Here is a 19,017-nt window from a genome sequence, read left to right as displayed (position 1 = left end):
GAATAGTTCAAATTAAATCTCTCTAAAACCTCTTTAGCTGGATATATACAATGTAACTTCTTTTACTTTGTTATTTATACAATATAATTCATAAGAACGCCAAGCTTTTTTACAATTTATATTTATAAGTACATTGGTCCATTTTAAATTATAATATATAACTGTATCACCTGTTATAATATTTTGTAATATATTTATTATTATAACTTTGTTTAATAATATCAATATCTCCTAAAAAGTAAAGGTTTTCTTTTACATATTTTCCTTTTAAAGATCCGTTTCCATTCTCTCTTATAAAATGAAGTAGCTGTTGATATGTGGTATCAAATACAATAGCATACTCCTTTTGGAGTTACTGGAAAACCAAATTTATCTAAAAATTCACTGTAAGATAATAAATTACCATTTAAATTTACCATTTTTGACACAACTTGACTTATAATTTGAAGTGATTGCAGCGCCGCTGTCAACAGTCTGCGCATGCGCCTTTCACAGAGCAGGAAGTAATTGTTCCAAACTGTCAACAGTCCAACACAGTACCAGTCACGGCCACTTGAATCTGTCCTAATATTTATGTTATTTCACTTTTAAACATATTTATGTGACAGTAATGTCTCGAAAGACCAAAAAAGAGGAATTTTACCGCTTCTTCTGTGTGACAGATCCACGCACACACGAGAAAGGACACACAGAATACAAAGTAACAGCAAGGGTTAGTAACATTATACTATTATTTACTATGTGCACGTCTGTGTATCATAATAGTATAATATGACATTGCTATGATATTGCTATTTGACCTCAGATATCGGAGTGTTTTAGCTTTGAGTGGGAGGTTGTGTTGAGTGTGTCATTTGTTTATGTACGTGTGTCATGTAAATATAAAAAAATAATCAATATATGATTTAGGCGACAATAGATTTGTAAACTTCATTAAATGTTGCTTTATAAGTACAAAAAGCATAAACTATGTGCACTTATATCTATATACAATGTTAATAACAAATAGTACAAGGCATTAATGATCAGTAACTCGTGATGTAAAGGATCTGGAATGATATCCCGTGACTTCAGAGTCTCCCCTTCCTCATTCATGCTGAAAATAATCAGCTTTTTCAAATCCTCTGCCTTTGGTGTGATGTGGTTTAACCCCCTGTCTCTTGTCTCCTTAGTTTGTGTCAAAGACACAGCCGGAGAATGTTAAGGAGGTACGATCATGCTTGTTTGTATAAATATCCTCATGTTTGTGGTTGCACTGGACTCATGATTGGGTTATTTGGCAGGTTGTGGTGTGGAAGAGGTACACCGAGTTAAAGAAATTACATGGAGAGCTGGCGTACACTCATAGGAACCTGTTCAGGCGACAAGAAGAGTTTCCCCCTTTCCCACGAGCACAGGTTTTTGGTAAGGCCATTGTGATACTAGCAACCATTCATGACATTTTTGTGACTTTATTTCTCTCCTATTGGGTTTTCATCTTCAAAACTTGATGTCTAAACCTGCTTCTCTTCTCTGTGTTGTCTTGATTTTTTTTTCTTTGTTTGTCTCTCTTAACACACAGGGCGTTTTGATGAGGCTGTGATTGAGGAGAGGAGGAACGCAGCCGAGGCCATGCTGCTCTTTACTACAAACATTCCTGCTCTGTATAACAGCCCTCAGCTCAAAGAATTCTTCAGAGTAAGAAATAAATCTATATCAAATTAAATCTATGTTTTATTTAATTTATACGGAAATATGTATGGTTGAAGTCAGCATTATTAGTCCCCCTGAATTATTAGGCCCCCTGTTAGTTTTTCCCCAATTTCTGTTTAGCGGAGAGAAGATTTTTTTCAGCACATTTCTAAACATAATATTTTTAATAACTCATTTCTAATAACTGATTTATTTTATCTTTGCCATGATGACAGTAAATAATATTTGACTAGATATTTTTAAAGACACTTCTATACAGCTTAAAGTGACATTTAAAGGCTTAACCAAGATAATTAGGTTAACTAGGCAGGATAGGGTAATTAGGCAAGTTATTGTATAACGATGGTCTGTAGACTATTGAAAAAAATATAGCTTAAAGGAACTAATCATTTTGACCTTAATGGTCTTTAAAAAATTTAAAACTGCTTTTATTCTAGCCGAAATAAAACAAATAAGACTTTCTCCAGAAGAAAAAATATTATCAGACATACTGTGAAAATTTCCTTGCTCTGTTAAACATCATTTGGGAAATATAAAAAAAAATCAAAGGGGGTCTAATATTTCTGACTTCAACTGCATATATATATTTGTGTGTGAAAATGAATGATGAATCTTTTTATATATGCGTTTGTTTGTTTTTATTTTCACTAATAAAATCTGTATGTTAGCTTTAATATTTTTTAAGATTAAAAAAATAGAGAACTCCAGCAACACTTGTTATAAAGTAGAACATTTTATGAAATAAAATAAATGACTTTTTTTATTATATTACAAAATAAATTAATTAATCAACAATGTAATAAATTGCTCAAAGGTGATAGTAAATACTGACATGTATGTTGTTACAGGAGAATTCTGTTTCATATAATTACTGTTCAGATTAATCTTATTTATAGAAATATTTTTATTGGTTTCCACAAGCACATGAACCAGAACAACTGTTTCAATTAGGGCTGCACGATATTAGACAAATCTGACATTGCGATACTTTGTTTTTCTGCCATAAATATTGAGAAATATATACCATTTCACCAGATGATACGATATATGTACGCTTATTTATCAGATGACTTGAAATCTGCTATTATAAAGAATTAATTCATTTAAATTGATTGTAATGATTCTGTAGGGAAGTGAATCATTCTTCAATGTCAAAAAATGAATTAAAAGCAAAGAAATTTTGGGGCAGTCAAATAGCATTCAGGTACAGAATTTAAATAAAATGTAATATAACACTTTAAAAGTCTTTACTGTATAAATAATTCAATAAAAGTATTCTTGATTAAAGTTACAAATGGTAAAATCTCATGTGCCTGAATACTTTAAACGCTGTCAGGGTTTAAAAACATGTGCAAATAAATCTTTCACTCCATTTTGATTTAACTCTGCAACAACTACATAATTATCATGTGTCCAGAACTGTTTCTCCTGGTCAACTATAATCATAACTCAACATTGCAGATCCTACTATGTGACTATTACCAATGTGGATGTGCACATTGCGATATCGATGCTGAAACTATATATTGTGCAGCCCTAGTTTAAATCACTACATTTTAATGAATTCTGAAGCATCATGTGATGCCGAAAATTGGGAGTGTTTCGAATAATTCATCTTGACTTTAAATGCTGGGATTCAATGTTATTAATGTCATGATTACATTATATAAATCAACTTAATTTTTATTTATAATAATTAATGATTAATTCATAATTAATATTAATGTTATTATTATTTTATATGCCATGTTATCGTTTTAACGTGCCATATTTTATGTTACCTTTTATAAAATTTCTTGCAATTAAGTGCCCTAGATGATATTGTACTTGTTAGAGTTTTTATGACATATTAATAATAGAAAATAAAAATCTGCTCAATACACACACCTATTAATGGCAACTCAAGAGAAGCCGTAATAACATTAACATGGTTTCTTAATTGTTTCCAGAGCTGTGTTGTAATGTGTATGTAAGAAAAGAAATCACGGTGCATAATGGACGCTGACACTTTCAAGCACAATTTGTTTTAAAAAAGCATTGTAAAAGCACCAAAAATGTTGCCATATGCATCTTATGTGCTGTGTTTCTCTAAGTGTGTGTCTTGTTATTGATATCTGTCATAAAAGTATGCAACAACATAAGGCTAAGTATAAATGACAATGCAGAATGTTTTTAATCTTTTCTCTCAGGAAGGAGAGGTGCGGAGACCACTGGAGACAGCCGTCATTTCCACATCTCTTCCTCCTCCTCTGATTCCTCTGCCTGACAGGAGCGCTGATCTGTTGGCTGAAGAGGAGACGGGGACAGAGGCTCCGATCCAGGCCCAGGAGCTCGATTCCAACCCGAGACAGACAGACCTAGCCCAGCCTGAGATAGCAGTGGAGGCCCTGAGTGACACGGAGAGCAGCCCTACACAAGAAACACAGACTGACGCAGAAATGCAAGAATTGACAGAAAAGGAGACAGAGACTGACAGCACAACTCATGAGAATAACCACACAGGACAATGCACTGCTGCTTCTGACAACTCTACAACACGTCAGTCATCAATCTTTATAACGTTTTGGTAACACTTTAGTTTGGTGATCAGTTCTCACTATTAACTGCTTGCTTACTAGCTGAATATTACTAGAATATTGGCTGCTTCTGATCAATGCCTTATTCTTTATGGCCATATTTCAGATTGTGTTATCCTTCCTCATAGATAAGGGGATAGTTCACATAAAAATGAAGTTTTACTTACTATTTACTTACATTCAAGCAGATTCAATACTTTTCAGTGTCATTTTTCTGTTAACACAAAAAGAAGATATTTTGAAAAATGCTGGAAACTGGTAACCATTGACATCCATGGAAGGAAAAATGAATGCTATTTACTAAATAAGTACTGTTTGCTAAATACTATGGAAGTCAATGGTTACTGTTTTACAAAAAAAAAATCAAAACATGTTCTTTTGTGTTCAGCAGAAGAAACTGGAACAGGTTTGAAACAAGTGTAGGGTAAAGGACTGCAGAATTTTGGTTTTGGGTGAAATATCCCTTTAACAGGACCGTACTAACTAGGGGTGTGACGAGATTTCTCATTCATTTATTCATTTTCTTTTTCGGCTTAGTCCCTTTATTAATCTGGAATCGCCACAGTGGAATGAACCGTCAACTTATCCAGCATAGGCTTTACGCAGCGGATGCCCTTCCAGCTGCAACCCATCACTGGGAAATATCCATACACACTCATTCACACACACAAACTACAATTTTAACTTACCCAATTCACCTATACGGTATGTCTTTGGACTTGTGGGGGAAACCGGAGCACCCGGAGGAAACTCACGCAAACACAGGGAGAACATGCAAACTCCACACAGAAACACCAACTGACCCAGCCGGGGCTCGAACCAGCAACCTTCTTGCTGTGAGGCGATTGTGCTACCCACTGCGCCACTGTGCATCCCCACTACAGGTGCCACCACACAAATTTACCATGGAATGGGGTAGCACTTTAGATATGTTTAGAGTCATATTTTTTGTAAACACGTGGAATATTCCTATTTTAGTCGCATTATAAGTGCTGTACAGACATGGAAGGCAAGGCAAGTTTATTTATAAAGCATTTTTTTATAAACAATGGCAATACAAAGTGCTTTACATGAACAGGAATAAAAGTATATTTAGTATAAGAAATTAAAAACAAATAATAAAAGTGATTAAAAACAGATTAAAATGTGTTAAAACAGGTTATAAAAGAATTAAAAAGATAAGAAATAATAGTGCGATCTGTTGGATGTAGCACAGTGCACATTCAGTAAAGGCACAGCTAAACAGATTTAAACACCTTAATCAAACCATTACCATCGTGCTGCACTTTTAGACGCATTTTGCAATAGAATAAGCCATTCTCGAATGGCTGTTTGACACTATTCTCTGCATCTACCGTGTCAGTAAAGCATACAGTACATATCTCCTTCGAGTGCGCACACACCCATTGTCATCATTTATGCCACCCGGAAAAAACAAGTTTTCTTTTCATTCAGCATGCAGTATCAAATGCCATTAAACAGCTCACTTCTGTCAGTCCATACTCACATCCAGAAGCTCACAGTTTGTTGAGTTTAGAGCAAAATATTTTGCAGTGTTTGCATGTCCTTTATAGCATAGAATACATTAAAATAGAAGTAAAATAACATTGCAAGTTGATTTTAAAAAAGCATAAAAATTGTTGCATTTTGTTTTGTTTTTTTTTCTGTTGAATAAAAAAATTATATATTTTTCATTCATATATTTCATCATTGAGGATTCTAAATGATTCTAAAAATCTCGTGAACCCAATCTCGTGTCTCGTCTCATTTCATGGAGTAAGCGTCTCGTCACATCCCTTTTACTAACCATTAATAAAGACCAAATTAGATGCTTATTTGAGGCAAAAGTCATAATTAATTGTCAATATTGTGAATTGGTCTCCAAACTAAATCTCTTTTATCCAGTTTAATATTTGATTAAAAATCGAATAAATTAATACCTTGTATGATGATGTTTAAAAATAAAAGTCTTTTAAAATAAAAGTTTTAAATAATGGTTATTTGCTTCATTCCAGATGCTTCGCCTGAAATGCCAGGCTCTCCAATCGACCAATTGGAAGAGTTTGATTCACTGTTTGACTCGGGATTGGAGGAATATTCCTTCAAAGCTCCACCTCTGCTTTCAGACACCGACCTCGCTATTTTTGACCCTTGTGTCAAAGAAGGTGGGAGAATCCATTCAGTTTGACTTACCATGTCTATATATATAAATATATATATATATATATATATATATATATATATATATATATATATAATTGTTTTTTTTAAGCAAAGTCTCACTTTCATAGCTTGATTCAATCTCTCAGATCAACTGTATGGATCACCTAGCCATGCTGAACTCCTCTCTGCTCCTCTATGCGGTTTAAATGGGACGGATTCTGCTGTAGATGTGAGTTATGTGTACCAGGCCAATGAAGAGCTGAATGCTGCCCAGGAACAAGAGAGAGAGGGCAACTATAGTACAGCCGTGCAGCGATACAGGGCGGCTGTTGATATATTTATGAAAGGAGTGCAAGGTAAGACATGGAGGCTTTTTACATGCACACTAACAAACTGATTTTTTGCTGTATATTAAATATATTCGGTGCAAATTTTCTTTATGAACAAAAAATGTCTGGATGCTAAACATCATCTTTATATGTATCATCTTTTTAACAAAAGCACACAATTGGGAAAATAACATCCCACATTGCACTGTGCTGCTTGACCAGACGTTTCATTTAGTGTGACTAATAAACTGAAAGGTCCAAACAAAAGTTTTAAATGCAGATTAGAGACGCTTCTGTTCCAGAGTTTGGGGTAGATATAATTTTTTTTTAATGTTTATGAAATAATTTTCTAAATCTTAAGAAGTCTGTATTTATTGAGTCAAAAATGTTATTTAATAAACAATTTTATAAAATTCAGGGTCAGGCTTTACAACAGGGTTGCATTAGTTAATTTTAAGAATTTTAAAGAATTTAATAATGCATTTATTGATTATAGTTTAATATTCACTAATGCATTATTAACATTCTTGTTAGCATTATTAAATGCACTGTGAGTTAACAAGAACTAACTATGAACTTTATTTTTATTAACCAATGTTATAAATAAATTAATAAAATATTATAAATATAAATGTGTTTATTGTTTGCTCATGTTTGTAAATACATTAATGTAACCTTATCGTAGAGTGTTATCAGACATCGTTTATTTTAATAACTGATTTCAGTTTCAATATATTTTTCCAAATTTGTTCCTGTGATTCATTACTTTAGTCTTCAGTGAGACATGATCCTTCAGAAGTCATTTTAATATGCAGATATGGGGCTTAATAATGATTTCTTAATCTTTATTTTATTGATGTTGAAAAAAATGTATAATATTAATAATAATAATATTTTATGTTATATGTGTTTTTAATGATTCCTTGATACAGCATGTAGAGCAGTATTCTCATTTTTCTCAGAAAACACACACTACTGGTCAAAAGTTTGTGGTCAGTAGGATTTTTAAATGTTTAAAATGAGCTTCTCCTGCTCACCAAGGCTGCATTTATTTAATCAAAAATACAGTACAAATTGTGAAATTGTGAAATGTTATTGCACTATAAAATAACTGTTCAAAAGTAGTTTATCATTTAATTTAATCATTTATTCTAGTGATTTAAAAGATGAATTTTCAGCTTAATTACGCCAGTCTTCAGTCACATTATCCTTCAGAAACACTCTAATATTAGTCATTATTATTATTATTATTATTATTATTATTATTATTATTATTATTATTGATGGTAAAATAATAATGACTGGAGTAATAATTTAATTTGAAACTACACACAATAAGAAAACAGTTACTTTATTATTTAGCAGTTATTAAATGTTTTTTTTTTTTTTTTACATTTAATAAATGCTGCAAATTATTTTCTTAAAAAAAAAACTTTAAAAAAAACTGACCCTAAACATTTGACCGGTAGTATATTTCTAAAGGTGCTGTTGACTTAAAATGTTCACCAGATGTCAGTAACAACTAAAGTAATTCATACATACAAAGAAAACAAAACTACTTAGTTTAAAAATGAAGTTATGTGTAGCACAGGAAAACATTATTGAACACACGAAGAAACGAAAGTGTAAAAAGGCATGGAAAGCCCAGACAAAAGGTGAAATTTCTCAGTAGTTATTCAGCCCCGCATCAGTGAATGAATATTATCTGCTTCAGTCCCAACATCTACTATACCAGATGATGAAGATGATACCAGGGTGGACATTTCAGCAAGACAATGATGCCAAACACAGCTGAGGAAACTCTCAAGAAACTCTTCAGAAAAAGAAAATAAAGCTGCAAGAATGGTCCAGACATTCAATGTCAATGGTCCAGTCAAGATTATTAGTCTCTATTGAAGTCTGGAAAAAAATCACACTTGAGCATTGCATGCAATTCCATTCTTCATACAAGAGGCATCTTGAAGCTGTCATCATCAAAAAAAAAGCCCTATATACAAAGTTTTAAATACATTTCAGCTGTTCAGTACCTTCTCCTTGTGTCATTCCATTATTGTAACTAATTTTTCAGAATTTTTTTATGCTTAGATTGTTTGGGTTTTTACTAAAATCTTGGTCAATTTCATGTCAACAGCTCCTTTTGAAATATATTTACCAGCAAAAATCTTGACAGTTTCCATTATTAATATTTATTTTACCCGCTATATACACATATATAATTATTATTATTAATATCATTATTTGAAATCTAAATATTTTGTAACATAATAATTTATGTCACCTTTCAGCAATGGAAAACACCATACACACTGCAGCCATAGCTTACTAGAACTCCAGTAGTTTTTTACACTGCAATTTTTTAATAAAGAGCATGACCAAAACATTGCTGTCTCATTAAACATTTTTCCCTCTTGTTTTCCATCAAAATAAAAATAAAATTGAAAAACTGGCTCCATATGCAGATTACAGATTGTAAATCAGCCAAATGCCAATTTACTGTGGTCAGGATGACCCTGGCATGATTAAATTAGTGGAGAGGTAAGAGCAGAGTACCTCTCAACACAAGGCCATTACATCCAGTGCCCCCCCCCCCCCCCCCCCCCCCCCACCCCTCAAAGCAGGAAATAAGCTTTGTTTGGATGCAATGCACAATATATAAATGGTAGGAGGAAACGAAACCTCACAACATCCATTTGTTCTACCCTTTTTTTCTCCTGTCTCTCTATTACTCATTCTCTCCCGCTAGGAGATGTAGATTTGAAGAGGAGAGATGCAGTGAAGAGGAAGATTGCTGAAGTCCTAGAGCATGCGGAGAGACTTCTGTCCATACAGACTCCCACTCACAACCACAATACATAGAGAAACCGCTTGAACGCACACACACACATTCTAACTCAAGCTTCATCAAACCTGGGGTACCCAAGCACACTCCCACATACATACTCTCATCAACTGAGTTTTGACTAGCACACACACATATTGAAACAATTCCATCAGTGTTTCACTTAAGTGCAACTCACCAGCCACCCACACGTCAACACACACGCACGCACACACACTCTCCAATAGTTACACTTGTAGCATCATGTGTCCAACAGTGCTACAAGGGTTTTATTTGATTTGACACTATTAAAAGCTAATTATCTGACACCTTCTGAGACTAATGAACTGGAAACATCTTCAGAGACTTTTCTTTGATTTATTTATAATCCAGCGGTTGTAATGTTCTGTGAATGAAGCTTTACTGTAAGAGACTGTGATCTTAATGACGATGTTGCTCTTTCAAGTGAATCTGCCTGTTTGTAAATTACAGTTAATTTAACTATAAATTGTTATAATCAACATGAAGTGACATTTGCATCTTTTTATATCCGTGATGTTAGGATTTAAGCTGTAATGTAAGATTTTGTGTGCATTCAGGGACTTTATTCCATTCTCTGGTAATTGATTGGATTGGTTGGTGTTTTATATCACACTTATTTTAAAGTACTCCCTCCACTCCACACACTCTCTTGCCAACCAAATGGTGGTGATTCTCCTTAAAAAGATCCTCAAAAATGAGAATTCATCATTTGCTCACCCTTTACTTGTTTCAAACCTTTCTTTCTTCTGTTAAACAGAAAAGAAGACATTTTGAAGAAAGTTAGAAAACTGTAACCATTGACTTCCATGGCATTTGTTTTTCCATGTAAGTCAATGGTTACATGTTTTCAGCTTTCTTTAAATAATCTTATTTTGTGTTCAACAGATTAAAGATTTGGAATCACTTGAGGATGAGTAAATAGTAAGTCGATTTTCATTTTTTTGGAGCGAACTATCCTTTTAACTTGGACTGATGATATAGAGCACAGATGCCCAATCTAGGAGAAGGAGAAGGTTGGGTCGAATGCCTTTGACAGAGATCATCGTTTAATCTAGATCTAATTTAATGTAACCTTTTGCTTGTTTGTTTGTTTCATTTTTGAGCTACAATTTAAATATTTCAATTAAGTGTGCATGAATCAGATTTTTAAAAATGTAAATACTGTCACTCAAAGATAGAGGACAATGCACAAGATATTGACGAAAAAATCAATAAAATGTTTATTATACAATGTAAAATATATATATTAAATTATTAATATGATTAAAGTATTTTTTCTATTTTTTTTTTTTTTTATCTTAATAAATTAGGAAATAACCCTGGCAACTTTAATGTAATTATTTGGTATATTTACCTTTTGCCCACAACCCTCAATCAAGTTTGGTTTTTGGTCCTTCATGTGAAAAAGTTTGGGCACCCCTGCTATAGAATATTCTGTTAAAACTATTTGTCAATAGTTTTTTTACTGTTGGTAAATGTTGACCAATGGGGTTTTGAGCAACTTCCGTATTCTATAGGCTATCACAGGCCACATTGAGTCTTGTTTTCATAAGCTGTTTTATTCAGGATAGTTTTATAGGAGCTACTAAAGATAGACATAATTGATGTCAATAATATAGAGAGTTATCTATTTATAGTATAGGCTGGGACGCTTCCGATTCTAGAGAGAATTTGACTGGACATAAAAGCAGACTAAAAGCTGAAGTGCAGAGTGATGTCATCGAAATTCATTGACTGAAAATTTACATTTTCATATTTTTGGAGCAGACTAGGTTATAGTAACCTTAGAGGAACACTACAGGTTTTTTTGGAAATAGGCTAATTTTACAGTTTTACTATTTTTTAATCCATTCAGCCGATCTCCTGGTGTGGCAGAGCACTTTTAGCTTAGGCAAGGCAAGGCAAGTTTATTTATATAGCACATTTCACACACAGTGACAATTCAAAGTGCTTTACATAAACAGGAATAAAAGAGACAAGTATAAGAAAAAAAAAACAAATAATAAAAGTGATATAAAACAGATTAAAATGTGTTAAAACTGGTTATAAAAGAATGAAAAAGAAAATAAAGACATAATAGTATGATCTGTCCGATGTAGCACTGTGCTCATTCATTAAAGGCACAGCTAAACAGATGTGTTTTAAGTCTTGATTTGAGCTTAGCCTAGCATTGAATTGGATTATATAATTTGCTGCCATACTATGGCTGTCTGAAAATAGTCCCCAGCTGGGTAACTACAGTACATGTAGATAACATTGTTGCGTATTATCATTGCAATTTCAGCAACCACACTGTAAAAAAAATCCCTTTTTTTTTTTAGCTGAGGTGCTGAAAAAAAAGGCAAATAACGGCCATTAAATTACAGAAATTTACAGTAAAATAACATGTTAAATTACAGAAATTACTGAAAAGGAAACTTTAAGGAAATTTCTGTAATGTCCATTATTTCATGGTAATTTTTGTAATTAACGGCCCTTATTTTATGGTAAATGTCTGTAATTAAACGGCCGTTATTTCATGGTAAATTTCTGTAAATAATGGACGTTATTTTCTGGTAAATTTATGTATTTTAACAGCGCTATTTCATGGTTAATTTCTGTAATTTAACAGTCATTATTTTACAGTAAATTTCTGTAATTTAACGGTCATTATTTTACAGTAAATTTCTGTAATTAACGGACGTTATTGTATGGTAATTTTCTGTAATTAAACGGCTGTTATTTCATTGTAAATTTCTGTAATTAATGGATGTTATTTACTGGTTAATTTCTGTAATTAACAGACGTTATTGTATGGTAAATTTCTGTAATTAAACGGCTGCTACTTCATGGTAAATTTCTGTAATTAATGGATGTTATTGTACGGTAAATTTCTGTAATTAACAGACCTTATTGTACAATAAATTTCTGTAATTAAACGGCTGCTATTTCATAGTAAATTTCTGTAATTTAACGGACGTTATTTACTGGTAAATTACTGTAATCAACGGCTATTATTTTAGGGTAAATTTCTGTAATTAAACGGCCGTTATTTCATGGTAAATTTCTGTTATTAACGGACGCTAATTTCTGGTATATTTCAAGCTTTAAATAGGAAAATTATCTAAAAAGTTTTTTGAGCAAGATGCTAACCTGATTCAATAATTAATGCTAAGCTAAGCTAAAGGTGTTCCTGCCAAACCCAGAGATCGGGCTGAATGGATTAAAAAATGGTAAAATGCATTTTTAACCCTATGTGACTTGTTAAATGAGCCCATTTCCAAAAACATGCGGAGTGTTCCATTAAGACTGACATGTTCACAATAAAAAACAAACCTTTTTTTCCATTTTACGGGGACTTTATAGTTCAGACATACCAACGTAATTCCATACTGCTTTTTACACTTTTCCAACATGTAGTTGTCGTTCAGGATTTTCGCCATAATGTCTGCAGGTTTCATGAGAGAGAGAAAAAACTCTTAAAATAGTCCATCTCATGTCATGTTCACGGTTTCTTCATTACACCACCAGATGTCACTGTTTCTCCCAAACAAGATCAAGACATCAGCAGATAAACTCACATCTCTCAGGGTCGCCGTGCTAAAGGACCGCCGTTCACACTTTGGCTCAGTTTCTGTAGTGGGGTAAACGGGAGAGAACGAATATAAAGGACAAAAAGGATTACAAAGCTGAAAGAACTAAGGGATGAGCCCAGGATGAGCGTGGATCATCTCTATTGTCAGTGGATGGAAAATATCCCTCTCTTTCCCCTCCTACTGTTGTTTTCTCTCTCTTTCTCGCTCTCCCGTCGGGCTTGTGTATTTGCTGTTTTGGCTGCCCGGAGAGAGAATGTGCAATGGAGAGAGGTTACCGCACCTGTGTGTTGGTGTGTGTGTGATGAAGAGAGTGACAAAAAGGAAAGCGGGGGGAGATGGAGTGTGTTTGGGCATTAGCATGCTGAGAGTGTCAGCTCTCCATGTCCCTCTCTCCCCCTCTCCATCCCTCATTCTATCTCTCACTCAGCAATCCCTCTCTCCTCAGTGTCCATGGCAATTATACCATCAAAACACTCCAGCCAAAGAGGATAATTGCAACCTGAGTACTGCGGAGAGACTGAGAGGCAGAGTGAGTGAAAAATGTGTGCGTTTTCTCACATCTGTGGGATCTGAGCGCGAGTTGCTGCATTATATTGTATTCCTGAGCTTCTCCACAGTCATTTCGGTCAGAGATCAAAGAATATGTTTGCGGTGCTGAGAGGACAAGGACAATCCATTGAAGACACATGCACACACTCGCAGTTTTAATAATGGGCATTACTGCAGTCAGTTTGCCGAAACTCAAGGTCAGAGGTGGGAACTCGCAACGGAGCTTTGGTAAAGAGGGGTTTTAGCAGAAAGCTGGTGAAACTGTGGACGGGGCTCAACTGGAGCCAGTGGTGGGATGGCTACATTTAGTGCTTGAGTGGTGTGGGTGCGTCTCGAATAGCTCTCGAGGTTGTGAATCGGTAGGTCATGTACACGAATTCGGACACTGGTAGGACAGCGATGAGCTCGGTTCAATAGACATTGGGACACTGAGCGTTAGGCAAGACAAGTTTATTTATATAGCACATTTCATACACAGGGCAATTCAAAGTGCTTTACATAAACAGGAAGAAAAGAGACAGGTATACAAGAAAATTAAAACAAATTATAAAAGTGATTAAAAAGAGATTAAAATGTGTTAAAACGGGTTATAAAAGAATGAAAAAGAAAATAAAGACAATAGTGTGATCTGTTGGATGTAGAACAGTGCTCATTCAGTAAAGGCACAGCTAAACAGATGTGTTTTCAGTCCTGATTTGAACGTACCTAATGCTGGAGCACATCTGATCATTTCTGGAAGCTGGTTCTAGCAGCGGGGGGTGTAGTTGCTGAAGGCCGATTCACCCTGCTTTGAATTAATTCATGGAGTTTCCAGTTTATATGATCCTAAAGATCTGAGTGATCTGTTAGGTTTGTATTCAGTGAGCATATCTGTAATGTATTGAGCTCCTAGGCCATTTAGTGATTTATAGACAAGTAATAATACTTTAAAATCTATTCTGAATGTAACTGGGAGCCAGTGTAAAGATCTGAGGACAGGCGTGATGTGCTTTGATTTTCTGGTTCAGGTCATAATCCTGGCTGCAGCGTTCTGGATGAGCTGTCTTTTTGGGAAGGCCAGTGAGGAGGCTGTTGCAGTAATCCACTCTGATGATGACAAAAGCATGAACAAGTTTCTCTAAGTCTTCACTGGAAACAAAGCATCTAAATCTTGCAATGTTTTTGAGATGATAAGATGCTGATTTACCCTAACCCTAATCCTGCGTTGACATGACTATTGAAACTCATGTCTGACTCCAGAATCACACCTAGATTCTTGAACTTATTTTTTGTTGTTTACATCCTTAGAGCCAAGAGAACCTCATCTCTGTTCCCAAATGCAATGACTTCAGTTTTCTCTTTGTTTAACAGAATAAAGTTTTGGCACATCCAACTGTTAATTTCATCAATGGAAGAAGGGGCTGAAGTCATTAGGCAGTAAGGTTAAGTAGATCTTAATAATAATAATTCCCGGATAAATCCATCCGGATGATGCAACAGCAGCCATATTGCGCCAGACTGCACACCACACACCAGCTGATTGGTGGAGAGGAGACGAGTGATGAAGCCAACTATAATATGGGGATGGTTAGGAGGCCATGATGGACAGAGGCCAGTGGGCAGATATGGTCAGGATGCCAGGGTTAAACCCCTACTCTTTTTCAAAGGACACCCTGGGATTTTTAACGACCACAGAGAGTCAGGATGTTAAACTCAGGACCTCAGTTTAACATCTCATACGAAAGACAGTGCTCACTGAGCAATAGGACCCACACAGACCACAAGCTGAGCACCTCCTGCTGGCCTCACTAACAACACTCCCGGCCGCAACCAAGCGTTCCCATGTGGTTTCCCATCCAGGTACTGACCAGGCGCAGCCCTGCTTAACTTCAGTGGGCAACCATGTGAGAGTTGGAGAGAGCTAGCTCCCGGCATCTTAGTTACATGAGAATCTTAGTTACATGAGAACATCCTCATTGTACAACAGTAAAACTATAACAGATATTTTTCACATATTAATTTAAGTTTTATTTTGTTTTATTAATTAAAAGCATTTCTCATTTTGATATTACATAAAAATAGTTGCATTGGTTGATGAATAAAACATTGAATTAAAACAATAACATGAAATAAGAGAATGTAACAACAATAATAAACAAAACTAAAAATTATTATTATATGAAATGATCAATTATTAAAGTCTATCAGAGGTAATGTTTCAAGAAAAGGGCCCCAAATATAATCAAAGTCTGCAGGCTTTTGTCTGACAGAATACAATATTTTCTCAGGGGTACTGTAAGATACAAGCTCATTGATCCACTTATTTTTCTCAGGGAGGGGGGGGGGGGGGGGGTTCTCAGATTTTCATTTTTAAGTATATATATATATATATATATATATATATATATATATATATATATATATATATATATATATATATATATATATTTTTTTTTTTTTTTTTAGCTGCAGTAAAATCCTCTTGTTTTATGTATTCTCACATCCTGGTTGTCTTCCCTAGGGTCATTAAAAAAAAAAAGTGTCTTTGTGGTAGTAATTCCTGAGTACTCGACTCATTATTCTGTGCCTTCAGATTGAATATCCTCTAGTTCAACTGCAGTTGTCACTCACTGTCTCCCCTCAGTCACCTTGCCCAAGGCTGAATGTGTGAGTGCTCTTTTCTCTCATACACACTTTCCCTCAGAGGCAGCCAATGGGCAAACACTTTGCCTGTCCATCGACCCCCTCAAACGTCTATCTCCACTGCTGCTTTCTCTCTCTCTCTCTCCCTCCCCGCTGGATACCACATTTTCATTCCGTGCATATTATGGACTCATAATGCAATATGTTTGATCGTGACTCATTCAAATGAGACATTTTGATATGTCTCCCACCATTTGAAAGGATCGACATTCGTGTGGCATTTTTAAAACACCGCTCGCAAATGGCTGCGTCCCTTTGGTGTATTTCATAGCTCTTTGTTAGAATTGCTCATGCATTTTAATATTGTTTGCTGTCAGTCATTTGGCTTCGGTTCAAAGGATTCAGTGTGAGTTGCTAATGTAGTTCAAAAGCCTTTTCGGCCTGACCTTACTAAAGGTGTGTGTATGTTTACAGTGCAAATCCACTGTATTATTCAGGAGGAATTTATAGGAATTTAACACCTGGGTTGCACACTTACTCTAAATATATATATATATATATATATATATATATATATATATATATATATATATATATATATATATATATATATGTTTAGAAATTTAAAGAATGACTGGAATCCATTAGTGTAAACACTGCTTTCAAAGTACGTGATCTACTCTTCAAATATTTATTAGTCGAAACTACATTTCAGTTATAGTTGTTTACTTAGATCGCTCTGTAGTCACACGCACCTTTTATTAATAATAAGGCTTTGTGTCACATTTCTTGTTTCCATAACAACAGTGGCCACTGGTTATTGTGAACAGTTGGGTTGGTTGAGGGGTGTTTCGGTGAAGTGGGGGAGAGAGGGACTGATGGGAACAATGAAACACAGAGAAGGGGTGCGATGAAGAGGAGTGGAGGGACCCATAATCAGCTTTCACACATTGAGGGGTGGAGGAGTCTCTGATTATGAAGAGCTCAGATGATGATTTTTCATACCGGCCTTGGCATATACAGTCTCATAGGACACAGGAATATATAATAGAGGTTCATTTGGAAAAACAAAAATCTATACACACAGCTGAAGTCACAATTATTCGCCCCCCCTGTTTTATTTTTACCCCAATTTCTGTTTAACGGAGAGAAGATTTCTTCAACACGATTCTAAACATAATAGTTTTAATAATTCATCTCTAATAACTGATTTATTTTATCTTTGCCATGATGACAGTAAATAATATTTGACTAGATACTTTTCAAGACACTTCTATACAGCTTAAAGTGACATTTTAAGGCTTAACCAGGTTAATTAGGTTAGGTTAGGGTAAATAGGCAAGTTATTGTATAATGATGGTTTGTTCTGTAGACTATCAAAAATATATAGCTTAAAGGGACAAATAATTTTGACCTTAAAATGTTTTTTAAAAAATTAAAAACTTCTTTTATTCTAGCCTAAATAAATCAAATAAGACTTTCTCCAGAAGAAAAAATATTATCAGACATACTGTAAAAATTTCCTTGCTCTGTTAAACATCATTTGGAAAATATTTTAAAAAAGAAAAAAAAAATGAAAGGGGGGCTAATAATTCTGACTTCAACTGTTTATATATATATATATATATATATATATATATATATATATATATATATATATATATATATATATATATATATATATATATATATATAAATATTTAAATATATTAAAGTTCTAATATAGGGCGACACTGTGGCTCAGTTGTTAGCACTGTCATCTCACAGTAAGAAGATTGCTGGTTCGAGTGCTGCCTGGATCAGGGGCATTTCTGTGTGGAGTTTGGATGTTCTCCCTATGTTGACTTGGGTTTCCTCCGGGTACTCTGGTTTCCCGGTTTCCTGCCACAGACATACGCTGTAGGTGAATTGAGTATACTAAATTGGCTGTAGTGTATGTGTGTTAATGAATGTGTATGGATGCTTCCCAGTAGTGGGTTGCAGCTGGAAGGACATCCGCTGTGTAAAACATTTGCTGGAAAAGTTGGTGGTTCATTCCTCTGTGGTGACCCCTGATGAATATAGGAACTAAGCCAAAGGAAAATGAATGAATGAGTTCTGAAATATTGTGGAGGGGACGTGGGACAACAATAACAAAGCGGTTTTCTCAAAGCCCTGACAACATTTGATTTCCAGGCTATAACAGCACATTCAGCATGCAACCCTTGATGGAGCTGCCAAATATCATTTGATTTTAGGACCGTGTCCTGCGGTTAGCTCCAAATTTCTGATTTTAAGTGCAAAAAGTAAATTACGATGGGTTTTTTCTTTATTACAAGTTGTTTCTCTTTTCGTGTGTCACGCTGATGATTAATATACATGTTATTTAGTGCAATAGCACATCCTTGAGTTTGAAATGTCTGAGTTATTCTGTTTAAAAGTAAATCAGGTGTAAATGGCGAGAGTTCCTGTTGGCACGAAAGTAACGCTGTTATTTATGGCCCACTGTTAATACCCATACCTTATTTTTCACTTCCACATTAGTTTTCAGTGTTTTGACTCATATGTTTATTTAATGCATAAATTTTATGCGTTAATTAATGCATATTGACAATAATAATAACAAAATATTCAAAAATTATTGTTGGATTGCTTTTGAAACTGCTGTTTAA

At 34.5% G+C, this 19,017-nt stretch overlaps 1 protein-coding gene across 1 annotated transcript; it reads left to right on the top strand.

Moving 5' to 3' along the window:
• The first annotated feature begins 506 nt into the window (after window positions 1-506).
• Window positions 507-10,105, top strand: snx15 (sorting nexin 15). The gene is made up of 8 exons (XM_056461185.1): window positions 507-712; window positions 1,173-1,208; window positions 1,284-1,404; window positions 1,562-1,677; window positions 3,882-4,230; window positions 6,284-6,433; window positions 6,578-6,787; window positions 9,504-10,105. The coding sequence occupies exons 1-8, from the start codon at window positions 611-613 to the stop codon at window positions 9,614-9,616; spliced, it is 1,197 nt and encodes a 398-aa protein (XP_056317160.1). The 5' UTR covers window positions 507-610; the 3' UTR covers window positions 9,617-10,105.
• Window positions 10,106-19,017: the final 8,912 nt, after the last annotated feature.

Source organism: Danio aesculapii, chromosome 7 (genome assembly GCF_903798145.1).
Source record: "Danio aesculapii chromosome 7, fDanAes4.1, whole genome shotgun sequence".
NCBI lineage: Eukaryota > Metazoa > Chordata > Actinopteri > Cypriniformes > Danionidae > Danio > Danio aesculapii.
Note: the sequence above shows the minus strand (reverse complement) of the source record. Positions and strands in the feature narration are given on the sequence as shown.

Coding starts and splice junctions, on each gene's coding strand:
- snx15 (XM_056461185.1), top strand. CDS start 611: ATGTCTCGAAAGACCAAAAAAGAGGAATTTTACCGCTTCTTCTGTGTG. Junction 713..1,172: donor AATACAAAGTAACAGCAAGG/GTTAGTAACATT, acceptor TTGTCTCCTTAG/TTTGTGTCAAAGACACAGCC. Junction 6,434..6,577: donor TGACCCTTGTGTCAAAGAAG/GTGGGAGAATCC, acceptor TCAATCTCTCAG/ATCAACTGTATGGATCACCT.